This window comes from Rattus rattus, chromosome 5 (genome assembly GCF_011064425.1).
Source record: "Rattus rattus isolate New Zealand chromosome 5, Rrattus_CSIRO_v1, whole genome shotgun sequence".
Taxonomy (NCBI): Eukaryota; Metazoa; Chordata; class Mammalia; order Rodentia; family Muridae; genus Rattus; species Rattus rattus.
This window is the reverse complement of record NC_046158.1, coordinates 147,506,247-147,533,569: the sequence shown is the minus strand read 5'-3', so window position 1 is coordinate 147,533,569 and position 27,323 is coordinate 147,506,247. Positions and strand designations below refer to the sequence as shown.

The 27,323-nt window shown below is 46.8% G+C and overlaps 1 protein-coding gene across 1 annotated transcript in view; it reads right to left on the bottom strand.

Moving 5' to 3' along the window:
• Positions 1-27,323, bottom strand: part of Bcas1 (brain enriched myelin associated protein 1) — an 84,301-nt gene that overhangs the window by 24,201 nt on the left and 32,777 nt on the right. Inside the window, exons 5-8 of the mRNA XM_032904727.1 lie at positions 17,228-17,383; positions 16,597-16,641; positions 13,460-13,594; positions 7,229-7,441 (exon numbers count right to left, since the gene is read on the bottom strand). Of these exons, the coding sequence (XP_032760618.1) occupies positions 7,229-7,441; positions 13,460-13,594; positions 16,597-16,641; positions 17,228-17,383 (549 nt within the window). The remainder of the gene's footprint in view (positions 1-7,228; positions 7,442-13,459; positions 13,595-16,596; positions 16,642-17,227; positions 17,384-27,323) is intronic.

Here is a 27,323-nt window from a genome sequence, read left to right as displayed (position 1 = left end):
TAAAATAATATGTAATGATAGTTATTTTTATTGCTGAATACCACACGTTTCAGGCTAGTTTTGCACTCACTCTGTAGTCAAAAGATGACTTTGAACTTCTGATTCTCCTGCCCCCACTTTCCCAAGATGTGATTTCAAGTGTGTACAGCTGTACTCACTTATGTGGTGCTGGGGGAGCAAATCCAGGGCCCCCTAAATGCTGGACAAACTTTCTGCCAAGTGAGCTACCTCCCTAGCTCAGGAGAAAGATATAGCCTCTCAAAACACAGCTACAGGTAGGGGAAACATAAACTTCTTAGGGAAATTCTATGAGTGAACGAGAGAAATGTGACTCATTTCTGGAGCAAGTAAGCACTCCCACCCCATAAGAGGCTCCCAGTCCTCTCTGGCCATAGTCCTTGGTCAGGGCCAACTGTGTCCTGTTCAAGTTCAACTTGACTGGAACCGTCCATGAAGGGCCAGGCCCTGGGTTTCCACACACACTCTAATTCAGACACTGATTTGTCCTCTGGAGTCTCCTGGCATTCGGAGTCCCTCCCCAAATAGAGGGTGCACCCCGATTCTTCCAAAGGCCAATGCTATCTTCTGTCAGTTGGCTATGACCCTGGAGGTCATCTTGATATCTTTCCTTCAGTGGCTCTTAAACTTTGGTGTGTGGGGTGTTGGTGAATATACAGATGGCTTTGAGAACGTTCCAGAAACAAATTACATGGCGAATGACACCAATACGCTCACAGACCTTTTTGTGCCTTCTTGGATTCTGAGTTAAAACCACTTAGGGAAGTGACTTTAGTCCTGCTTAGTAACAGGGAGGGAAGGAGAGAATGGATACCTCCACTAGTCCCTCAGGCACCTGCCATATCTTATCTGCCTTACAGCATCCCCAACAATACATATAGGACCACCATTTACAGTGTAAGAAACGACCAGAGAAGCCAAGTCACTTGCTGAGGTTAAACAGCTAGAGAGTGAGGATGCCGTGCTGAGGGCCAAGACCCTGTCTGGCGACTGGGAACCAGCGGTTTGCCTAGCTAGGATCACCAGCTTGGACTGTTTCTTTCTGCTCATCTTATTTCATATCGATGACATCCTGGGCAGAGAAGAATAGAACACTTATGGAAGCCTCTGACGATGAGAAAATGGCGCTACGGTCAAAAGCTGTTTACAAGGAATGCTGCTTTATTGGCGTGCGAGCTAGTTGGTGTTTGCCAACTTGACACAAACCTACACTTCTGGGAAGAGGGGATTTTAACTGATAACTGGGGGGTGGGCATGTCTGTAGGGTATTGTCTTGTTTAGTGATCAATGTGGGAGGGCCCAGCCTGCTGTGGGTGGAGCCACCTCTGGGCAGGGGCCCTGGGTTCTATAAAAAAGCAGGCTGAGCAAGCCAGGGGAGCAAGTCAGTAAGCAGCATCCATCCATGGCTTCTGCATCAGCTCCTACATCCAGATTCCTCCATTGAGTTCTAGCCCTGACTTCCCTCGGTGATGGAGAGTGACCTGAAGTAAACTCCTTTGTACCTTGCTTTTGGTCACAGTGTTTTATCACACCAATGGAAAAGTAACCAAGACAGAGCCGACCCCTCTCTCTAGGCCAGTAGGAAGCTATTACACACAGGCAAAGACTCAAAGGATACTTATAAAAGCCAGACTTCCTCAAGCCCAGCCTACAATGGCTTCCGGGGTTAATATAGTGTTTACATTGTGTCGAGGAAACAACCCCTCTGTTTAAGAGTAGAGCTACAGGGTTTCAAGTCTCATTCTTGCCCTAGCTCTCTGCAGCCAAGGCCTAAAGTTCCTATCTTGTCACTTTCAGAAGACACTGTGGGCTGCACATAGGTGACAGAGAGGGATGGGCGGTGTTCATTCTGAACACCGATGTTCCCTTGATCTTCACTCTGGCTTTAGATTTCCAGATCCTTCTGCGTGTTTTGGGGTTTGGGGTGCAGTTCTGTTGGTAGTATGCTTTCTTGGCATGCACAGAGCCTTGGTTTCCATAACCAGCATCACACGAACCTGGCAGGTGGCACATGCCTGTAAAATTCCAGCACTTGGTGGTGGGGGTGGGGGTGGGGAGGATGGAAGGAAAAGATTAGCTACCTAGTGAGTTTGTGACCAATCTGAGACTGCCATGTTACCCTTGTAAAAGTCATGCTACTTTTATTTGTGTGTGTCTTTATGTGTGGTACAGCATGTGTTTGCAGGTCAGAGACCAACTTGCAGAGGTTCTCTACTTCCATCAAATGGGTCCCAGGGATCGAACTCAGGTCATCAGGCTTGGCAGCAAGCGCCTTCACCCACTGAGTGATCTCATCACCCCTGACAGTCCTTATTTTGAGAACTAGCCCCACTGAATGTCCTTCGTACTTGAGTAATTTTGGCAGCATCTTTGAGTTCAATACTGTCCTGCACTATTTGAATTTATATCCTTTTTATTACTTTATTTTTATTTTTTTCTTCTTATATCCTTTTTATTTTATCTTTACATTGACCGTAGTTTTGCTTAGATCTATCCAGTCAACATGGTGTCAGCATCTCTGGTGTGTCAACCGCAGCACATACACAAAACAGATAAGCTCCCAACGTCTAATTGGATTTCTTTAAGGGGGCTATGGGCACATGGCTGGCTGTTGTGGTCTTCCCAAACAGACTCCGTCAACCCCTGAGCTAAGAATTTCATGAGATAGCATCTGAGACCATGCTCCACAGTGCCCTGGACTGATGCTTCCACCAGTATATTTCAAAAGCGTGCTGATTTATGACTTTCTTTGTTCTGTTAAGGTGAAACCACGACTGCCGGGGTGTGGTGTTTCTGAGATCCTGAATCCGTATGTTTATATGGAAAAATGGAAAAGCCTTGTACTGTGCAATGTTAAGGTGTGTGTGTGTGTGTGTGTGTGTGTGTGTGTGTGTGTGTGTGTGTTTAGGACTGTACCTAAGAACCATCAAATCTTTACTTTGTGTAAGTTCATACGTTTGACAGAAGGTTCCGCCTCCCCACCAGCAGCTACTAAAGTTAACGTAAAGATTCAGAAAGGCTGAGAGGCCAAGCCCGGCCACCATTTCATACCCCATGTAAGAGAAAATCAATTCAGAACCCAGGTCCTGAATGCTGTGGCCACAGAGCCTGGAACAATTTATGATCACCTGCCTTGGCTTCCTAGACCCAGACAGGACAAGAGGGGGTGGGGCATAGATTTGTTTATATCCATCAGTTTGGGGAGATTGATGCGGCTCAATTAACACCCTGATGAATCATTAATGAGCTGGACCACGTCTTGATCAAGACAACTTAGTTATGCACACCTCTTGCCCTCTATGTAACATAAACCACGACTCAGGCCCAGAAGATGGAGTCGGGGGTGGGGGGAATCACTGGGCTCTTTTATTTGTTCCTCTTCTAAATGAGGCCCCATTAAATATACTCCCCGTTTACTATTCATGGGTCGAGGATGATTAGCCTAGCTTTTTTTTTTTAATATTTATTTATTATATTTATATGAGTACACTATAGCTGTCCTTAGATACACCAGAAGAGGGCATCGGATCCCATTACAGATGGTCGTGAGCCACCATGTGGTTGCTGGGATTTGAACTCAGGACCTCTGGAAGAGCAATCAGTGCTCTTAACCGCTGAGCCATCTCTCCAGCCCCTAGCCTAGCTTTTAATAGTCACCAGGACCCAGGCTCTGACCCTAGCAACCCCAATGACAAGGAGTCACTGTTTCAATTGCACGGGCTTGGACGTTGGAATGGGGTAGGCAGGCTGTGATGTGGGTCTCAGAACCTGAATGGCTCATTCTCTGTAGTCAAGGGGCACACTGACTCTCGTAGCATGGAGTTCTAGGTCATAGCAACCTCGGCCTGCCTTCTTGAGGTCTTTGCTCTCCACCGTTCAGACTGCGTTAATGACCTCACGGAGCTGGTGAGCTTCATGAGAGTGTTTTTAGGACGTTTTAGTGTTTTAGGACTCCTTTTACTTATAAACACATACTGGACCGAGTCCAGATTTCACAGGCTTCCCGGGAGGGAGCAGCCACTCGGTGTGGTTTCCATTCTCCCACTGTGTTCAGACAAATCAGAGGCAGCCACAGAGCTCAAAATACACAGAATGTCTACGGATGAAGATCAAAACTGTGGTAACCACTCACACGAGCGGGCTGCCTGGCAGTCTGTTCGGGACTTCCCTTTCTCCGAAGTCATTTATCGCTTCTAAGTTGTATCTACCCCCTGTGCAAAAGCATGACGTTGCCTGGGTTGAGCTAAGTCTGTGTCACGTGCTTCATTTGTAGTTGCCCCTGGCCGGGTTTCCCAGCGCAGTATACAGGGGCAAATGAGAGCCTTAGGCAACCCTCTGCCCTCTTCTCTGTCCTTAGGAAAAGTCTAAGAAACAGGGAGAACCCGATAACAGTTCTGTGCCTTCCACGGCCAGTGAGCAGTTGTGCCAGAGACCGTCGGAGGAAGGGCAGTGACAGTTTGATTATCCAGAATGTTCTGTGAGGGCACTGCCGAGGCAAGAAGGCAAACGGGGCAGAGTCGCTGAGAGAGGCTCACTTGGGTGCAAACGAAGAAACAGTGTTTTGAAGGTAAGGCACAAGTCGCCCAGACTAAAAACGGAATAAACAAGATGTAGGCCAGACCCCAGAGGCTTCCTGGAGGCACCACCTCCCCCGCCCCGTTTAATGCCCCATTCAATCTGAACGTCAGATCGGCAAATAATTTTCTGGCATAAATATGTTCCAAATAGTGCATGGAACCCACTTAAATTTATACTAAAATTACTTCTTTTACACTAATAATTTTAATAACACGTGGGGGCGTCTTTCGGGTTTTCAACCTCTTTGTGATAGGGACTGTCTGGTATGAATCATTCAAACCTGAAAAACAGAATTACCTCAGCTTCCCCCAGCAGCCCCTGGCTCTTAATTGCTTAATCTAAAAGGTAGCCCAGTCTGTTAACAACAGTAAACACACTAATTAAAAAAAACAAAAACAACAAAAAACCTGGCAGAATACCATGGAAAACTTGTATGTCACTGAGAACAAGGAGCTATAAGCTAGTCTAAATGCTCACGTGGAGAAAGTGGGCAGGAAGTCCCGCCCTAGCCAAGGTATGATTGGCAACTGACAGCAGCTGGGAAGCTGAGGGTGGGTCGGTCTTTATAAGAGTAAGCCCTGGCTAGTTGGCCACCCTCCAAGGGAGGACCACACATCCAAGAATAAATGTGGCACAAAATAGACTTGCGGGGTGAAGAAGCTTAAAAACAAGACGTACAGCTGGGTAGGTACGGGAGGGGTGGGTCTGGGGGCAGCTGGGGGGGGGCGTGGATATGATCAAACGCATTGCACAGAATTCTCAGAGATTAATAAAAACACCAAACACCGCCTAAAGAGCCACACAGCACGTAGTTTATCCGCGTCAGCTCCCTCCACAAGCGCTCTCTTGTTTAAAAATGCGTTCAACTCTTAGAGTTTCTTTACGATAGAAGGTGGCCCGTTTCGATCACGTGACAGCTGATCTGCGCTCACACATGCCCGATGAACCCTCAGCCCACAAAGCCTGGATGTCCCGTCTCATCGCTCGTCTGTCTCCGAGCTTCTAGCCTTTTGCTGGGGGTTTCCCTGCCTCGTGGGCCCAGGAGGGTGGAAAGGTCTGTCAGTGAGACAGCAGCCCAGAGGGCCAGGACAGGGACGACATCCTGGAGCTGTATCAGACTTCCTGCAGGGATAAGATTCCACCTGTCACGCGTTCAGCACTCCACGGTGCCTTCTTCGATGACTCTGTCACCCATAGAGCACAGAGGGGTCCTGGGTCATGTGTTCCTGTCCAGTGTGGGACTCTCCACATGAACAGGATGGGCTGTAACCTTCCCCCGTGCTTCTGCCAGCACCAGCCTCAAGCCCTACCTGCCCTTCCTTCCTTCCTTCCTCTTTCCCTCTCTCTCTCTCTCTCTCCCTCCCTCCTTCCCTTCTTCCCTTTCTTCCTTTTCCTACCCTTCCTCCCCCCAATCTCTCACTGTGGCCTCAAAACTCATTCCCAGTCTCCCCACCCCTTTGCCAACAGTAAGTCATTCATGCACTTCTTCTGTTTGGTGTGTGATTCTTCAAGAATCCAAATTTGCCTCACACCGGGACCATCTTTTTTTATATAACGTGTTCCCTTTTCACTGGATTCCTTTCTAAACTCAATGCACCTAGCCTTGCCTTGAGCAATAATCTGCTTTCAACAATGATTTAAGTTTGTGTGTGTGTGTGTGTGTGTGTGGTGTGTGTATGTGTGTATATGTGTGTGTATGTGTGTATGTGTGTGTGTGTATGTGTGTGTATGTGTGTGTGTGTGTGTGTGTGTGTGTGTGTATGCGCACACGTGCGTGGTCACAGAAGCCCAAGATGTCAGGTTCTCTGGAGTTGGAGTTTCAGGCACCTATGAACCTCTCAGTCTGAGTGTCCAAATGGAACCCAGGTCCCTGGCAAGGGCAGTACTCCCTCTGAACCATGGAGTCATTTCTCTAGGCTGCAAACATCTATGTCAATCGCCAGTTGCTTTGAATATATGTACAATGTTTGCTTGTTTGTTTGTTTTGGTTGGTTTGGTTTTTTGAGACCAGGTCTCTCTATTTTTAGTCCTGCTGTCCTGGAAGCCTCTATGTGAATCCACCCCAACTTCTCATTCATCTTTTGGAGAAATTCGAACCAGGTCAGCATTCTGAACATGTGGTACAGTGGGGTTTGCTCTGCGCCAACCCAGCCACCGTTTCTGTGCAAACTGCACCCCCTCTGCCTTTGATGCAGAGCACGAGCCTTGCCCCTGCTGTCCACAGGGTGGACAGCCTTATTTTCTAAAATGGAGGTCAAGAATCAGCCCCGAAGGGTGTATCTGGACAGGGAGGGGTGAAGACAGAATGTCCTCTCCCCAGGCAAGGTGTGTGTTGAGGAAGCCCAGGTTACCGACAGACCATCACAGAGGGACAATATAGCCACCACACACCACAGCCTTCTGTCACTGGTCCAGGTCATTCAAAGAATACAATTGTTACTTGTTCGTCTCTGGTTTTCCTCCACAGAGGACCTGCAGCGTACAACACGATCACCCAGGGGTACATTAGGAGTTCTCAATTCAATGACAAGTTGACTCATGGAGGGGGAGGGAGATAACCTCTGAGAATCAGGAAATAACTCCTGAGCCACCTCGGCCCCAAGGAGCCTGCAAACGCCTCACAAAGACTCACCTTCTTCCAAAACAGCTTTCCCAGCGGTAACGAGGTGGGCCCCGCCTTCTCCTTGCCACCACCTCTTGCTGTGTCGCTGGTTCCAGCAGATGGCGCCTGGCCTGGCTGACTGCTGCCCTTGGAACTCTTGGCTGTCCCTTGGGTCTCCTGGGGGGTGAGGTCGGCTTTGTCCGACTTGAGATTGGCTGGAGTAGTGGGTGAATTCTCGGTGTCCTGTGCAGTTTGGTTTTCAAAAAGAAAAGTGAAACGCGAAGAATTTCATGCTTTCGGAAGTAAAAGATTCTTCTCTGTTAATATACGTGTGGGCTGGGAGCCTGCATGATGTTAATTTTTTTCCTTTCAAACTTTCTGTTTTATGCAAATTTCCACGGTGAAAGTAGCTGCATGTTAAAATCTTTTTTTTTTTAATTTACTGGTTATTTTCCTTTTGGGAAGGAAAAAGTGGGGAGACCTGTTAGTAATGGTGCTTATGTAAGTAACTCGGGGGGTAAGTTTTGGAGAGAGGAGGTGTGTTATTAGACAGTGAAGTTCTGGACTAGCTCTTGGCTCAGTGGGGGAAAGAAACTTGTTCATAGCCTGATGACCTGAGTTCAAAACCTAGAGCCCACATAGTAGAAGGCGAGAACTTACCCCTGAGGGTTGTTCTCTGACCTGCACACGTCTACTGTCAGGCTTGCATGTGCCTGTACACACACACACACACACACACACACACACACACACACACACACACACACACACACACACAAGATATACAAGCATGCACCACGCACACATGCACGCATGCACACATGCACACATGCACGCCTGCATATGCACCAGTCAATCACTCAGTCAATGTAAAAAGAAAATAAGGAAGGAAAATAAGAAAGGAGGAGGGGAGGGAGGGAGGAGGGAGAGAGAGAGAGAGAGAGAGAGAGAGAGAGAGAGAGAGAGAGAGAGTGTTCTTGCCAAGGTTCTTGTCTCCAAATAGCTTTGACCAGACTTCCATCCACAGACCTGTTCTGACTCTGCACACAATCATGCACGCCAGCTCGTGTTTTTTGTGTAAATGCTGTTACCGTAACCAAGCCAACATGAAAGCTAAGCGAGGGTGGTGATACTATGTCGGCCATGGGAGTTCTGATCTTTTCTCCCACGCCCCACTTTGTAGACCCAGGCCATGGAGAAGGCAGAAAGGAGTCTGGACACCAGTGAAGATCCACAGACCACACTCTTACTCTTGGATCCCCCTTCACAGCCCACACGAAGCCTCTTTAGGAGGTAACGTTGGTTTTGCTCTTTCCCCCTCTTCCTTCCCTGTCATCCAAGCCCTCAGCTTCCCTCCTCCCTCCTCAGCTGTGCCGAAGCCTGGTTGAAGGTATCTCACATTGCTTTTCTTTTCTCTTTTCTTTCCCCTCCATTTTTCTTCTCTCTCCCCATTCCCCAAAGGGCTTCATGTAGCCCAGGCTGGCCTCAGTTCCTTATACAACCAAGGCTGACCTTGAACTTCTGACCCTCCTGCCTTTACCATCTCACCATCTCAAGTCTGAGAGCACAGCTCTGCACCAACACATCTGTTTTAATATAATCCCCACCCCAATATATTACTGTTAATTCCCAGTCTCTGCTTCTCCTAAATCACTGGATAAGGACTCATAAAGTCCAAATATGTCTGGACATGAGTGAATATTGACGTTCAAGTTTTAGCACTGGATTCTTTTGAGCTGACTTCATTACAGAAAGCATATTTAAATTCCCCGACAATTTTTGACTAAAAGAAAAATACCTGACAATAAAAATGGGATTCAGACAAATTCAGGAAATTTTGAAATAGTTTTTGGTTCTCGTTTGCTGTTTGGCCATTGCTAGAAGGCCTTTTCATGTAGCTCTGCTTGGGCCAGAAGCAGCTATCCTCCTGCCCCAGCCTTCGGAGTGCTGGGATGACATAGAGGTGTGTCACTATAGTGACACCATGACACTAGAGATGACCAGAATCTTAAAAGCCACTTTTCTAATGTTTACATTCATAGCTGGTGCCTGTGATCTTCTTAAATAAACTGAGAGGGGGGGAGAAAGAGGGAGAGAGGACCAGATCCTGCCATGACTAGTTTCCATCCAGTCCTTGATTCCTGGGACAGAGCCCAGCAAAGCTTCTCTTGGTTTGCCTTCCCTGCCAGCCCACCTTCACACACACACACACACACACACACACACACACACACACACACACACACACACACACACACACACACACGGTGTTCTGCTGACATTTGATAATCTACTCTCCTTTCTCTGGATTCTGTAGGGGACATTAAGATTCCAGACTGACTCGGAGGCAGGCTGCTCTAGAAGGTTATCAGACTGCAATTAAAAATGACAATATAGGAAAGATAGTGCAGTGGTTAGGAGAGCAACCTGCTCTTGCAAAAGATCTAAGTTTGGATCCCATATCCACACAGGTCGGCCCAAGGCGCAGAACCACCTGTAATTCCAGCTCCAGGGGACCTGATGCCCTCTACTGGCCTCCTCGAGCACCTGCACTCCCATGTGACTGACAGGTGTAATTTTAAAACGAGGAATCCCCCATTAAATTTGAGTTTCAAACCAGAAAATAAAACTTCTCTAGTATAAGTCTACCCTAAACATTGCATGGAATATACTGAAATTTATGCTAAAATTATTTCTTTTTATTAATAATTGTGTCTCTGCATAAACAATGAATTTCAACATAGAATCGTTTTTTGTGCATCTGAAGTCTGAATTTCACTGCACATGCTTCTATTTTACCCGGCGACTCTACACCTGGGACTCTTAACAGCTCTGGGGACAATCTTCTTAATAAGTGATCCCCTTGGCTTTATTTCTGGACGTGGGACACATAGTAAGGGCTCAGGAAGGTACAGACATCAAAACAAGAACCTCAAATAGTTGGCAAGTGGAAAACAGAAGAGACTTGAGGGCTGGCTTCTCATAACAAGTGCAGCTGCCCCACCGAGCGGTGGGGCGTCGGTCAATGCCTGGCCTCCGTATGTGTGTGCTGCCGCCGAACATTGGAAACACTTGGGACTAAGTTGGATTCTGAAGCATCTTATGTCCTAACCCCAAGAGACAAAGGTTCAGGGTTAGGAAGGGAAAGCAGTGTTCTTGCTTCTTCCAACAGGAACGTGGGTGAGGGCTGGAGGGCAGGAGTAGATCCCTTACCTTGCATGGAGTACCCCAGCTCCGCCCCCAGAACTTACTGTATTTATTAGTTCTAGCCTTCCTTGTTCACAAATGATGCGTCTTAGTAAGGGTTTCTGTTGATACAATGAAAGGCCATGTGCAAAAAGCCAGCTGGGGGAGGAAAGGGTTAATTTGGCTTACACTTCCATATAGGTGTTCATCATTGGAGGAAGTCAGGACAGGGACTCAAACAGGGTAGGAACCTGGAGGCAGGAGCCGATGCAGAGGCTGTGGAGGGGTGCTGCTTACTGGCCTGCTCCTCAAGGCTTGCTCAGAGAGCCTAGGGCCCACTATCTACAATGACTTGGCCCTCCCACATCAATCACTAGTTAGGAAAATGCCTGATGTTAGGGAGGCGTTTCCTCAGTTGAGGTTCCTTCCTGTCAGGTAACTCTGGTTCATGTGTCAAGTGGACATAAGACCAGACAGCACAATACATTTTAAAATTTATGTGTGTATGCCTTTGTGTGTGTGTGTGTGTGTGTGTGTGTGTGTGTGTGTGTGTGTGTGTGTATGTGCAGGTATGTGCATGTGCCCATGTGAGGGGGTGCACACGGAAGCCAGAGGGAGGCATCAGATCCCCTGGAGCTGGAGTTGCCGGCAGTTATAAATTGCCAGATGTGGGTGCCCGTAGCCAAAAAGCTTTCAAAGAGCAGCAAGGATTCTTGACTGTTGCCTCTTCTCTCCAGCCTCCCAATCTTAATTTTAACTAAGAAAATCTACGTATTTATGCATTTGCTTTTAAGAAAGGGTCTTATTGTCGCCATGGCTCCTTGATACCAGCTCAGGCTGGCCTCAGGTTTGTTACTTGACCAAGGAAGCTCAAATGTTGGGGGTTGGAAGCATGCATGACCAGACTGAGCTGAACTTCAAATTGATTGGATTCCCCCTTCTGTCATAGAGGACAGCCTCATGGGGAACCTGGGTGTATTTTTCCTAAGGACAACAGAATCATCAAAAGAGAAGAAAGAAACAGCCCTTGACACAGAGGTAAAAGCCAGTGACAAATCTTTGCATAAAGGAGAAGGGGAGCGCTTGGGATCGCTCCCCTATTTTAATTTACATCTGAATGGGAAACCAAGTGTCAATCAAGGCACAGCCCTGACAACCCTGAGGCTTGTGTGTCTGGGTTACAGAATCCCAGAGGACAGAACCCCCTGCAATGTTTTAAGCGTCCGGATCCCATCCTCGTCCCAAAGGAGCCATTGCTAATAGGAAGCAGTAGAAATGGTGGACCGTGGGTGGGGTGGTCATGGTGGGAAGATGTTACGGATATGCAGCTTGGTGACACGCGAAATGCTCGTGATGATGCAGGGCAGATGTGGGGTAGAGAGCGCGACACGCGTGTAGAGAGACGTCTCAAACACCCAAGGTTCTCCCTCCGCATGTAACCCTCACGCTAGGCCAGATTCCTTTGGGTAAAGGTCTGTGATGTTTCTCATTGGCTGCCACTACTCTGTGCTCTATGTACCTAGGTGGCCGTACCATTATTATTTACACGTTTATTTATCTTTTATTTAAGACAGGGGCTCTGCAAGCATTGGGGGTGATGCTCCTGCCTCTGTTTGCTAGGTTCTGGGATTAGAGGCATGCACTGCTATGTCCAGAAGCCTGCACTACTTTTAAAAAAAAAATTTATTGACTTTTTAAAATTTTACGTGTGTGTGTGTGTGTGTGTGTGTGTGTGTAGTGTGTGCAAGCACACGTGCACACTTGAGTCCAGAGCCCTCAAAGGTCAGAAGATGTTGGATGCCCTGGGGCTGCAGCTTCAGATAGCTGTGAGCTGTGAGTACTGGGAACTGAGCTCAGATCCTCTGAAAGAGCAGCAAGTGCCCCTAACCATTGAGCTTCTCTCTAGACCCCCCAGGACCACGTTTTAGTGTTCCTCTCTTTCTTACTGCAGTATCTGTCTTCATCTCCTTACAGAGCAAAAAAAGCCTTTGAGGAAATTGAAGGTGGCCTTGTGTTATTTGCATATGCAAAGGCAGATTCTGGAAAATTCCATTTGCATACCCAGTCCTGGGACTTTACAAAATGGAGCATGGAACTTTTTTTTTTTTTTTTTTTTTAAAGCAGGCTCACTAACTTTGGTGGACAGTGGTTAATATTTTAAGAAGAAATTCTAAGCATTTGGCCCCAACTCCGAGTTCCTTTGCATCAGTGGTTTTAGACGTGTACTGTGTCTTCCCTCCTGTAGGAAGAGCTTGTCCCCAAAGCTGAGCTAATGTCAATCGATAGCATTGGCTCTGTCTTCATTCACCGCTTTCCTCCGCTTGCCATCTATGTGGGCTCAGTATGAACTCAGTCAACAGAGGGAGCAGGTGTGGCGGACGACAGAAAGGTAGTATTGTTATCATGAGGTCGGAAGAGAGTTTCCCAAAGAGTGGGTGGCATAGCACAACTTTACAACCCGGATGCGAAGCAAAACTCAAATAGTGTTCTGTCCCTTTTCTGGCTTTCCAGTCATTTAATGATATTCTGCAGAAAAGTCTGCTGGTGGGATGGCTCTAATAGTCTCCACCCGCCAGTGCCTTCCTAATCAAAGCCTGGAGGACACTGGATTCAAAGCTCAACAGAGATGAGCTAAAGTGTTACTTTTAATTAACCACATTAATGGTCATTTTCCTGTTAGGAAAAATGATTCTGGCTTTCCTCATATAGTGGAATATGAAGCTTTAATTTTTAAAGGGACACATAAATAGGACTAGTCAATTTTAGTATAAAAATACCAAGTGATTAACAGTGTGTTTAAGTAAAGTTGTTGAAGGCATGCCAACGACTGACATCTGGGAAACACGGATGAGAATTTCAGAACCCTGGTCCACACTTGGAAGGAGCCAGTTTTTTGTTTATAGCTATGGGGGCTTAGACGCCCAAATTTCAGGCCTCAGCCTCTTCAAGTCCCTCTCACTGATCACAGCCACTCAAGGCTGGGGATCTCCTGTTGAGGAGCTGGTAGACACTGGATCCTAGGCGTCAGAGTGAAGAACAGGGTCCTTTTTCCTCGCGGTTTGAGGAAATACAGACCTTGTGCCTAAAGAATTTTCTAATGGAGAGTCCTAGCCTGGGGCTGTCCAGGCGTTTCTTCTTGCTTTTAGCCTGCGTCTCCGACATCTTCTGGCCAGCGTGTCCATCGCAGACACTGTCTGCCTTGGTTGCCTTCTGGACAACATCAGGCACAGCTTAGAGATTTGCTTTTAAACAAACCCACGTGTCTCTTCTGTTTCAAAGTATATTCAGACACTGTGACAATTAGTTACTGGTGTGTCACTCACATCCCCCCAACCGCAAAGCATCATGGGAGTACTCATTGCCTAACCACAAGCAAAGCATCATGGGAGTACTCATTGCCTAACCACAAGCAAAGCATCATGGGAATACTCATCGCCTAACCACAAGCAAAGCATCATGGGAATACTTACCTTTTTAAAATTCTCAAAAACAACTCGCTAAACAGTATATTCGGAGTCAATCTCAGGCACACATTTTTTTTTTTTTTAAAACGGTCGCTTATATAAATGATTCAAATCAACACATCTCGGAACCCCGCCCTCCAATCCAAAACAACCCCCTTACCCCTATTTACTTAAGGCAGTAACATTTTAAGCTGTGATCACGTGACTTAAAACATCAAAGGAAACATAACCGCAACCAAAAAGATAACACTGCAATCCTGGCTGACAGCTTTAAATATGTAAATGACATTGTCACCTGTGAAAGAAAAAAAAAAAAAAAACCCACTGGCTGACAAGCGATCTTTTGTGTTTTGATTTTGCTTCCTTAGCTAAATGTGGTGGTAACCAAATGACTTTCATCCCCAAACCAATTTTCTTCATGAAAATAATATCACCCACAAACATTTTGAGTGACTTCTACAAGGGCAGATTTTCCTGGGCAATGGAAGTTTCTGGTGTGAACCAATTCATTGAGCTGAAATGGGAGGGGATGGGAAGGCAGCTGCAGTCGTAATAAACCGTTGGCTCAAGTTATAAATGCTGTGAGGTTTGTTTTTTTTTAGGTGGTTGAAGAGATGGCTCAGCAGTTAAGAGCACCAGCTGCTCTTCCAGAGGTCCCAGGTTCAGTTCCCAGCACCTACTTGGTGGCCCACAACCTCCTATGACTCCTGTTCCAGGGGATCAGATGGCCTCTTCTGATCTCCATGGGCACTGCATGTATGTGGTACATTTACACACATGTAGCCAAAACACCCCTACACATAAAATAAATATATAAAAAAAATAAGGAAATAAAATTATATATCAAAATGACTCAGGGTTGAGTAGGACAGAGATGGAGATTTTTCAAAAGCGCTTTGGGAATTTTAGAAGAAAAAGGTTCCCCAAAGACAAATACAGAGGAGAGGCTGGTTCTTGGGTATCACAACCTGTACTCATGATCCTCCTCTACAATCCAGGCTCCCAGTAGGGACTTCTCAGCCTATTGGGACAATGAGATTTTGTCACCAAAGTGTGCTCTGTGGGGACCACATCTGCACTGTGGATGGGTATTGGCCCGCAGACCAGCTGAACAGAAAGAGTGCATCGGGTCACTTGGGAATCGACCCAACCACCCACATCCCCAGCTGACAGCCCAGGGTGCTGAGTATGGAGCTCCAAGAACTGAAAAACACAGAGACAAAAGAGAAACATTGTGACCCAACCATTCACTGGATTTGACCTTAGCTGCCTCCGGGCAAATGAGTACTTCTAAGGAATCTGTTTTTCAATGGGAAAAGACAATTCTAGAAGAATCGATCGATCCACTCAGTGATTTGGAAGTAAGGCTATGTTTGAACAGAACACTACAATTTGCAAGGCTTTGTGGCGCCTTCCCTGCACCCTGCAACTGGTGGACAGAATCTTAATTGGGCCAGTTTTTACAGATGTGGAGGCTTGGGTTGGCGTAAGTTAGGATCACACGGCCACCATGTTGAATGTGAGCTCAAATGCAAGCTTTTCAGGGTAAAATAAAGGGTGTTCCCTCCACCTCTGCCATAGCTTAACTCAATAGGTGGGGACTGGCTAAGCCATTTACTCTATCCTGTCCCCACCAAAGCACTTCTACTGGACACACATCTCTCTCCAGCTTCATCTGGAATTCATGTGGAATTTAAACCACATGTTCTATTACAGACCACCAGCCCTGCCACATGGAAGGAAAAGCATCCGTAAGATGGTTATTTCATCCCAAGTTTACTTAGAGAGGAACGGTCCACACTTGAGCCCTGTAAAACTCCAGGCTCAGCGGAGCCCTGACTCCACCTGACCTGTCACAGCACACATCCAGTGGCAACTATTCTAGTCCAACATTGTCCTGCAATAGAGACCTACTATTTATGTGAAAATGGAGAACACGTGAACAGCCTCAGATGTAGAACTTCTGCCTTCCACTTCGGGGAAAGTCTTAAAACAAAACAAAACAAAACAAAACAAACAAGCAAAAAACAAAAACAAAAAAATCAAAACAAAACGATATTTCCTCATTTTCTTTTCTAAGCACAATGGGTAAAAAGAGACAATGATGGTATAGTGAGTAGTAATTTGTATCTATTGTATATTTAACGGTTGGGTTAACAGTTATCTATTAACGGTTGGGTATTGTGACATTCTTCAGCCAGAATATCACCTTTCAACCATCTCACTAACTTTTCCCCTCTTCAAGACAGGGTCTCACTGTGTAGCCCTGGCTTTCCTGGAACTCACTATGTAGACCAGGCTGGACTCAAACTCACAGAGGTCCACCTGCCTCTGCCTCCCAAGTGCTGAGATTAAAGGCATGTGCCACTATGCCCAGCTAAAATTTTTATTAAAATACCATTAACCGGGGCAAGGTGGCTAAGTGGGTAGAGGGCTTGCCTTCTAGGCAAGAGACTCTGGATCCGATCCCCCCAACACTACAGAAACTAAGCAAACAAAACCACTGTCACAATCTAGGACACCTTAAGGACAATCCATCAGTGCTATTGATTTTCTAAGTAGATTCATGTGCATATATAACACATACATGTGCATATATTAACACCTACATGTGCATATATTAACACATACATGTGCATATATTAACACATGCTATTCATATGTATCTCGTCTGACACACGCTCACAGACAAATGCAAACCCAATTCTCTGCATCAACCCTGACACATATATACTTCAGGGTGCCTACCGTGTCTTCTGGGTCCTTCTTTGTTTCACTTTTGTTAGGCGAAACCTGAAAAGTTTGAGAAATGTAGATGTCAAAAACGATGTCTCTTGAATGTGACTTTTAGTTTGTGCAGACAGACTCTTCAGGGTGGTCTAGTTTACCACACTGAAAGGTGGGAACTAAAACGCACCTTCAGCAGAGTAGAGACCTGAGCATCTCACATCAACATTTTATTCTATAATGTATTAGATCTTCGGTATCCACCAAGATTTGACCGCATTCAGAGTCGCCTCCCAGAGGACTGCCCATGTTCTGTTAGTCCAAGCACAGTGCCTGTGCCACATCCCGACATTTTCCCCATTTTCCCTTTTGAAGTCAGGGTGATATTGCATATGACGTAAACAGATACCAGTTGCTGATGGATACCATCACGGCTCGTATCCCACGGTTAAGACCCCCGCTCCCATGCTCTCGTCATGGCTTCCCACTCTAAACCTTTGTCACTGAGAGCCAGATGAATGCAGCTCTTTGAAGGAACTTTGTCTCATGGCCCCGGCAATAATCTTGGTGCCCACAACATTCAAGTAAGCTTGACTCTCGGAATTAGACACAGAGACAATGGAGTTGACGAAGGACAGTGACCACTACTTACTAGTGTCTTGAAGAAGCTCATGATGGAACTACTATTCTCTGTGGTGTCTACCACCTGGGGGTCCTCCTTCGTGGTCCCCAGCACCTCTGGATCCGCAGGGACAGAGTAACTCAGAGTGTCAACTTCTTGCTTTCTCTCCTCGCTGTCGACTATGTCCTGGGAACAAAACAGACTTTTCACAGTTGCAACTCCTTGGACGTGGACTCTCAAGAGTCTTCCTTTCACGACACACCCCTCTCTTCCTTATCCCCTAATTCCAGCCATAGCTCTTCTGCCCACGGCCATGCAGGACAATCGGGATTTATGAGAGTCCTTCTCTCTCCTCCCTTCCCCCTCTCGCTAACACATTCATCCCAGTTGGTAGGAGGGACATTGTTTGGGGCCAGAGGGTAACAAACTGAGCAGTGCCTATCACATCCAAAACAAAACCCCTTTTCTCTCAAGTCTGCAAGGAGGGTGTCAGAGAGGCCGAGGTTTTCCACGTTCACAGTCTTCATGTCTGATGATCTGTATGATTTCCCCACAATATCCGTACAGTCAAATCATGTCGACAACCATAACAATAACAATAACAGTAACAATAACAGTAACAATAAGAAGTCATTTCCCAGTAACTGCTCAGCTTTGGGGGTGTGGAGTTTGTTGGTTCCTGGGAAGTGGTTGGGAAGTGTTCCTTCCTGGTTCCATTTTCACAATGACTGGGAGCCAAAACTGTCACCACTCTACACCATGATGGCCATGACTCTCGGCTGGTTTACTAGTTTCCCAGTAGCCTCCACCTCCCTCCCGTGACTCCCATGACTTTGGGGTCAGTCCCAACTCTGTGTTAGGCCTGCTGGGCCTCTCTCTGATTCCTCTTTCTCTGTTCTTTCTGGTCTGCTGTCTTAGAGTTTCTCAAACATACCACACTACAAATCATTTCCCATTTCTGGAATCTTCTGCCCCTCTGGGTGCCTGGAGGTGTTCACATTCATTCTCTACACCTTCTTTTAGGGTGTTTAACAAATTAGGTGTGTAAAAACCTTGGATTCAAAATTTATCCAGTCTACAGGAAATTCAGGGAAGGGGGCTGGAGCAGAGACTGAGGGACTAGCCAAGCAATAACCGGCCCACCTAGAGACCCATCCCGTGGGCAAGCATTAATCCTGTACACTAGTAATGCTACTCTGATATGCTTGCAGACAGGAGTCTAGCAGGGCTGTCCTCTGAGAAGCATGCAGCTGATGCAGATAGATGCAGAGACCCACAGCCAAACAGTGGATGGAGCTCAGGGAGTCTTAAGGAAGAGTTGGGAGAGGGGGCCCGAAGGGGATAGGAATTCCATAGGAAGACCAACATCGTCAACTAATCTGGACCCTTGGGGCTCTCAGAGACCAAACCACCAACCAAAGAGCATACAGGAGCTGGACCTAACCCCCCCAATCTGCAAGCACATATGTAGTAGATGGGCAGCTCAGTCCTCATGTGGGTCCCCCAATGACTGGATCGAGGGCTGTCTCTAAAGCTGTTGCCTATCTGTGGAATAAGTTTCTCTAACTGGGCTGCCTTGTCTGGCCTTAGTGGGAGAGGATGTGCCTAGCCCCACAGAGACTTGATATGCCAGGGTGGGGGATAATCAGGGGTCTCCACGCAAAGGAGAAGGGAATGAGGATGGAGAAGGGATTGTGGGAGGAAATGACCTAGAAGGGGGGCAGCAAGAGGGATATAAAGTGAATAAAAAATTAGGTATGTGTGCATGTGTGTGCATGTATGTGTGTGCATGTATATGCATGCATGTTTGTGAGTATGCATGTGTGTATGTCTGTCTGTGTGCATGTACATGTATATGTATGTGTGTGCATGCATGTTTGTGGGCATGCGTGTGTGTATGTCTATCTGTGTGTATGTGCATGCATGTGTGTGAGCATGCATGTGCGTGCATGTACATTTGTGTGTTTATATGCATATGTGTGCATGCATGTTTGTGAGTAATTATGTGTGCATGTTCACGTGTGTGTATGTGTGTGTACATGTGTGTGCATGTGTGTGTGTACATGTGTGTGTGTGTGTGTGCATGTGTGTGTATGTATGAATATGTGAAATTGCCCATGGAGGGCAGAAGAGGGTGTCAGATCACCTGGACGTGGGTTCCAGGCAGTTGGGAGCTGCTTGATGTTGACTGCTGGGAGCCCAGCTGGGGTCTGCTCCAAGAGAGTGTGAACTGTTAAGGGCTTAGCCCTCTCTCCAAACCCCACCCTCCCAGTCTTAAGTGTTACCTCTTCCAAGTTTTAAGAGTTACCTCAGAAAAAAGAGTTACCTCAAACTTCCAGTGAGGGAGTCTGCCCATCCCTCAAACTCCAGCAAAGCAGCTCTCTTCCCACATCTCTGTTCTTTCTACTTTCAATGCCCCAGCGTCTTCACTAACTTAATCTATCTCAGCCTCCATCCTCACCCCTGACACACACACACACACACACACACACACACACACACACACACACACGACCAGCATCTCCACAAGGACATAAAGGCTTCATACGGAGGTGGGAGGGAGGGTCAGCATCAAGAATCCTCACTGATCTTGCTGGGACCCTGGTTCAGTTCCCAGCTCACACATCGGGTGTCTCACAACCACCTGTAACTCTAGTTCTGGGAATCCACCCCCTCTTCTATGCGTACTCGCATGCATGTAGCATGCGTAAACTCACACAGCATCATATATGTGCATATAAACAAATTTTAAAAATCATTTTTGGGGTTGGGGATTTAGCTCAGTGGTAGAGCGCTTGCCTAGCAAGCGCAAGGCCCTGGGTTCGGTCCCCAGCTCTGAAAAAAAGAAAAGAAAAAAAATCATTTTTGAAAATGTTTTATGAACAAGACAAGGATGTCTGTCTGAACTTGCTTTTCTTGCATAACAAGACGTGGCACCCCATGACCAAGCACACGTCACTCTGTGCTGCCTGTGGGATTTATTATGTTTTTCTGACGCATTTGTTGTCTGGTATCCTTAATTATGGTGCTCGTGGTTGTACACTTTGGATGTTATAAGCACCTCACAGTTTTCCTTGTGAGCGTGAGTGTGCAGGTAGAGGTCAAAGGTCAACGTTCAGAGCTGGCTCTCACCGTCCACCCAGTTTCTGAGGCAGAGTCTCTCTTGTTTCTGTGGCTGCGTACCCCAGGCTAGCCGGCCCATGGATGTCTGAGCAATTCTCTTGTCCTCGCCTCTCACTTCCCACAGGAGCGTGAGACTCTAGACACACGCTGGGAAATTCAGCTTTTACACGGATCTGGGAATGGAGCTCTGGTGGTGCAGCTCCTGTGGAAAGCACTTTTACCCTCTGAGCTGCCTCCTTCGCTCAGAGGAGTATGTGTGTGTATCTCTGTGTGCATACTTCGCTTATTTTTAAGCCCCCATTGCTCCACTTCCTTTTGCAAATTACCAGAGTGAAATTGTAAAATTTACAGGTTAAAAGTTAAGCAAACTTTATAAACTGATATCTGCCGGACAGGGAAGGTCACTGCAGGCTTCCTGCAGTTCCGATCCTGCAGGCCCTCTGTGCGTCTGCCTGGAGAGTTGGAAGAGCAGGTGACACCTGTAACGTGCCCAGTGTGGGCAGGGGCAGAGGACCTGAGAAGGGACAGCCCGCCAGAAACTTAGTTTGCAGCAGCAAGATAGACAGAGTCTCCCTCCACACTTACCTGGGCCAGAAGTCTCCCTTTATCACCATCCCTTACATGCATGCACGCGCAGACACACTTACACACACACACACACACACATGCAGTCACACACATACACACAGAGACACACATTCTTGCTGCCACATACATACACATGCATCAGAGAGACACTCTCACACATACACACAGCACCACACACATGCATACATATGCACACAGAGATACACACACATATATACACTCATAGCCACACACACACACATGCATACACACATGCCACATACATACATGCACATGCACACAGAGACACACCCCACACATATATACATGCACATACCACACACACATATATATGCATACACAGAAAAACACATATATACACACACACATACATACGCCATACACATGCATTAGAGACACACCCCCTCACACACATGCACACAGACACATGCACACAGAGATACACACACATATATACACTCATAGCCACACACTAATACATACACATGCATACAGAGAAACACATATATACACACACTGCCACATACATACATGCACATGCACACAGAGACACACACTCCCACCCACACTCACATACATGCACATAGAGACTCATACACATTCTCACTGCCACATATATATACATACACATGCACAAAGACACACATATGCATACACACACACATACATACACATGCACACAGAGACACACATTCACACATACCTAGACACTGCCACATGCATATATATACACGCACACCAAGACTCACATATACACTCACTCCCCCACACACATACATGCAAAGAGAGACAGATACCCACATTCACACTTACACACCCACATTCCCACAGAGACAGACATGCAAAGAGAGACAGACGCCCACACTCACTCACACACACATTCACTCACACATGCACACACTCACACATATGTCCATGTATAATCTTTTCCTTCATCCCCATGTAGGTGTTCCTCCCCTTGCTAACCCAGGCTAACGTCCTGCTGTGGGACAGACACAACAGAGCCCCGCTGCTTCTACATGAGCTTCCTCACAGCGCCCAGGGCGCGAGCTTCTAGGAGCTCACAAGAGACCTGGCATTTCTACTGATTTTAACCGCTTCCTCCTCCAGTGGAGGATAAAATACAACAAACTTGGTCCTAGATCAAACTTTGGCCTCTCCTCTTGGTAGTTTCTGGAAACCCAGGATGAACTGACGTGGTCTGAAGGTCTCAAACCTGAGAAGCATTTTAGTTAGAGGAATGGAATGATTTCTGCATTTTATGAACTATTTATCACTTAGTCAAGACTACTAGTTAGTAATGACACATTAGTATTACTAGTCTTAATACATTGTTATTCATATGGAAATGATATGACAGTCTTAAAAACTTTTAAAAAGATCTTTGTGTGCATGTGAGTGTTTTGCCTGCACACGTGTGTGTATACCACATGCCTGACACCAAGGGAGGTCAGAAGAGGGTGTCGGATCTCCTGGGACTGGAGTCATAAACAGTTGTGGGCTGTCATGTAGGTGCATGGTATTGAACCCTCGGCCTCTGGGAGAGCAGCAGGTGCTCTTAAATGCTGAACTATTTCTCTCGCCCCTCGAGGTTACTTTTAACTGTCAGTTCGATGCAGTCTAGAGTCACCTAGGAAGAGGTGTTAAATCAGATGCTGTCTCAGGTTAGCTCGGCCTGTGCTTATGTCTGTACAGATTACCTTAGCAGTGGAAAGCCTCCCCATTGTGGGTGGCGCCATTCCTGGGAAGGGAATGCTCGATTGTGTAAGAGGGGGAGTGCAAGGTGGGCACTCGCCTGTGTGTGTAACTGATGCTAATTTAAGTCATAACTCCTTCCCTTAACCGTGGCCTAACAGGACCAGTCACTCGAAGCTCCCACTGCAGAGATGGACTGTAACCCGTCTTGGGGAGCCAGACAGACCCTCTCTTCCCTCAGCTGCTTCTGCCAGGGTGTTTTATCTCAGCGATGGGAAGCAAAGCTAAGACAGATGCACACCGCAGCGTACAAACCACTGTACGAATCCAGATGTTACGACTTGTGACAGTTGTTCAGACAATGACACGGGAGATGGGGCTGCTGGCCCAAAGTCACACGGATGTCCAGCCTCCACCCCCCCTTGACATTACAGAGCTTCGCCACTACCAGCTCGGCCCAGCTGATGTTGGGTGAGCAGTAAATTAAATTCAACCCTGTGTAAACCCAGGGGGTGGGAAACCAACGGCTTCACAAGGAATGACCATAAATACACACTCGGCTCTGAAGTCCCCCAACAACCCATACACCTTAAACACTGAAAGCACTGCCCTTCGAATTTGTCTCGGCCATGTCGCTTTGACTTTTTGAACGGAGAAGATAAGTCTCCCGGTTGTCAGGACCGGCACAAACCCACCATCTCGGTCTCCCAGAAATGGTCCAAAGCATTTTACGGGAAAGGAGACTGTGGCCATACAGTGACCATGTGTTCTCGTAGCACTGGTTAGCCGCCTCTCATTCATGCCTCCTGTGACAGAGGGACCTGACTACCCCTCACAATTCTGTTCTCATTTCTCTTCTCACACTTTTGTGTTTGACTGTTTCCCCCTTAAGCTTCCCCACTGCAGCCTTAGCGGTGTTTCTGAAGCCCCCCGGACCATGTCAGGCAGGTCCCTGCCCTGGTTTGTTGCACATGAGCTCCTGCTTGCCAGAGATCTTCCACCTCACTTCCTTCAAGTCTTTGCCAAAGCTACATTTTCACTGAAGTCTTTCTTACTGCCTTGCTTTAAACAACTCCATCCAGTAACCCTGGGTTCTAATTTCTTTATGTTCCTAGGACATTTCACTCCCTCATTGGTCCTTCCTCCTGTCAGGGACTTGTAAGAATCATGTCTGGAGATAGTTCTGACTTTCATGACGGAGGAGCCAACTGGCACCTGGTAGGCAGACGCAGGGAACACCGCCAAGCATGTCTTCCAACACACAGGACGGGGAGTCTCCAGCCTAGACATCACACAGGAGCAAGGAGGTGGAGAAATCCCTCACCGTAATAAAAATATGACTCATTCATTTCCCTGTGCCTTCCCCCAAGCCCCCAGAATAGGAAGGAAGATTTGTACTTTTCTACAGTGCCCATAGCTTACGCAGAAAAATGCTCAAGAATTTGCTTAAATAAAAGAGCAAATGAATGATTTGGTCCAAGTAACACCAGCATCACACTATTCATCATCATCATCATCATCATCATCATCATCATCATCATCATCATCATCATCATCATCATCATCATCATTTTATTGAGTGTCCTGGCTAGTTTCCAAAATCACAACCTACTCATTGGGCTTCACCAAAAGTAAGAGATCTTTTCTTATTTTATTTCCTGTAGCTGTGAGAAAATACTCTTACAGAAGTAACTTAAAGGAGACAGAGTTTCTTTTAGCTGACAGTTCCAGGTCATAGTCTGTCATGGCACAGCAGCCAAGGCACCAGAAGTCTGAAGCAGCTGATCCCATTAAATATCAAGGCAGAAGAAGAGGGTAATGAATGCATATACATCAGAACTCACCTGCCTAGGGAATAGTGTCACCCAAAGTGGGCAGTTCTTCCCATCTCAACTAACATAATCAAGGTAATCCTATCAGACATGCCTAGAGGATCATCTCTCAAGTGATTCCAACTTTTGTTGACATTGTCTTAGTCACTATTCTATTGCTGTGAAGAGACACCATGACCAAGGCAACTCTTATAAATAAAGCATTTAATTGGGACTGTCTTATAGTTTCAGAGGTTAGCCCATTACCATCATGGTGGGGAGCATGGCAGCAGGCAGGCAGACATGGTGCTGCAGAGCAGTTGAGAGTTCTATATCCTGAACCTCTGGTGGCGGAAAGAGAAAGAATGACTGGGCCTGGTGTGAGTTTTTGAAACCTCAAATCCCATCATCATCAGTGACACATTTCTTCCAGCAAGGCCACACCCACTCAAACAAGACCACACCCATTCCAACAAGACCACACCCACTCAAACAAGGCCACACCCACTCCAACAGGCCACACCTACTGAAGGAAGGCCACACCTACTCCAGCAAGGCCAGACACCCCAATCCTTTCACTCCTTTCAAACAGTCTGACTCCCTGGTGACCAAGATTTCAAATACACGCACCTATGGGGAGCATTCTGATTCAAACCACCACAAACACTATCACAGTTCTGTCCTGTGAGATATCTAGAATATATAAGACATTCTTAACATGGTTCAGAGTGTTGCCGGCTCTTCCAGAGGACCTGGATTTGGTTCCCAAATGCATGATGGCTCACAATCATCCTTAACTCCGGCTCCTGGGGATCTGATATTCCAGGATTCTCTTCTGGCCTCTGGCAAAACACGCATACGCGGAGAACAAAATTATAAATCAAAGGCACTTGCTGCTAAGGCTAGTGAGTTAAGTTGAATCTCTGCAACCCACATGGCAGAAGAGAAATGGCTGCCACAGATGTCCTCCATACATGCTCCACGTCACATGCATGTGCACACACAACTAAACATACATCATACAAACTAAAAAGCAAAACAAAACAACCCACAATGAGTTAGTACAACGTCCCCACCAGAACGGCTAAGGTAAGACAGTGACGATACCGGCTGCTGACAGGGATACAGAGAAGCTGGGTGCTCGATACCGGCTGCTGACAGGGATACAGAGAAGCTGGGTGCTCGTGTGTGGTTGATAGAAACGCAAAACGAATCTGTCATGGTGGGAGGCCGTCACTATGGGAGATGGGAGGCGTCTCTTAGCAGTTTACAACTAGAGAGCATTCAACCTTAGAGCTGCCGGCATCAATAAGTGTGGCCGGCAGCCTGCTCCTCCACCAGCCTTTCCTTCCTTCTCCCCTTCGGTCTCCTACCCTCCTATGCTGCCCCCTCTTTCTGTTTTCTAAAAAATATCTTGTATTGGGACAGCCAGGTGGCTCAGTGAGTAAAATCACTTGTCAATAAGGCCGTCAACCTGAATTTGATTCTCAGGACCCATAGGCTAGATCTATTTAGGTGTCTGTCTGTCTGTCACCTTATCTATGATCTATCTATCTATCTATCTATCTATCTATCTATCTATCTATCTATCTGCATATACATGTATTTGACCTCCACGTGCATGTGTTTGAGCACACACATATACACAAATAAATGCACTTCTAAAAATACTCTTTATTTATTCTTTGACAATTTCATGCATCTATACACTGTATCTTGAGATGCCTACCTCAAGGCCCCACCACCAGCACAGACTTCTTCCATCTTCCTCGTTCTTGCTCTTCTGTTGAATCCACTGAGTCCAGCTGCCTGATGGAATGTTTGCTGATCTCGCTGCTGTCCCGAGGGTCCAGTTGGAGGAACCATGGCTTCTTCCTTGAGTTGTGAGGGCGTTCCTTGAGATGTGGGGTGGGGGTGAGGTAGATGTCCCGTTTAGGGCTGATCCCTCAGTGGTCACTCTCCACACTTTGCAGTGTCATGAGTCTCTGCATGGCTGTATCTGCATTCTGAGGCAAAAAGAAGCTTCTTGGACCAAGGCTGAGGGCGATGCTGTGTGTACTCCTGGACTTTTCTTCTGGAGAAACAAATCCTATATTCACAAAACCCCGTGTATTGATGTCCATAGTATCTTTATTAATAACCGCTCCAAACCGGGGGAGCATGAAATGAGTAAACAATTTTTAAAATGGTTAAACAAACAGGCAAGTCCACAGCACTGGGTATTAGTCATCAGAGAGAGAGGACGGAAGGGGCAGAACTATTGATCTATCACACAGGCATCGATTTGTGGCAAAGCCAATGAAGGGAAAATGTCTCCCAAAACCAGCCATGGCATGTGACCCTGCTTCCACGACAGCCTTGAATGGGAAAGCAACAAGAATGGAGAACATATTGGTCAGGGGTTGCTAGGAGGAAAGGAGCCACACAGTAACTCCAGTGTAGCCTGAACTGCAGTGAGACATTGTCTTGGGAGTTGGGGGAGGAGGCTGGGGTGGATGCAGACCTGTGGGGATGGAAATATTCTGTGTGCACATCAGGGAATGGAACTTCATGGGATGGTGCGGGAGGGGTGACAAAAACCCTTCAGAACCCTGATCCCAGGAAAGCCAAATGAATTGGCAAATGGTGTTAGTGTGTGACATCGCACTACAGCCAGCCACATGATGAGTATTCTGTAGCCACTGATTTTACTGAGGAATGTGCCAAGAGAAGGAATAACATATTCTGTCATACTAGTAGCAACCCGAAACCCAGCCTGGCTCTGTGCCACACTGGTTCTCAGGAGGATCCATGAAGGATGCTCTACTGACAATTCCAATTTTGAAGAGGGGGAAATTTACGTACAAAAAGAAGAAACACTTGCCAATGATCAAAGTGTAGGTTGGGGTTGAACCCCATCCCACATAATC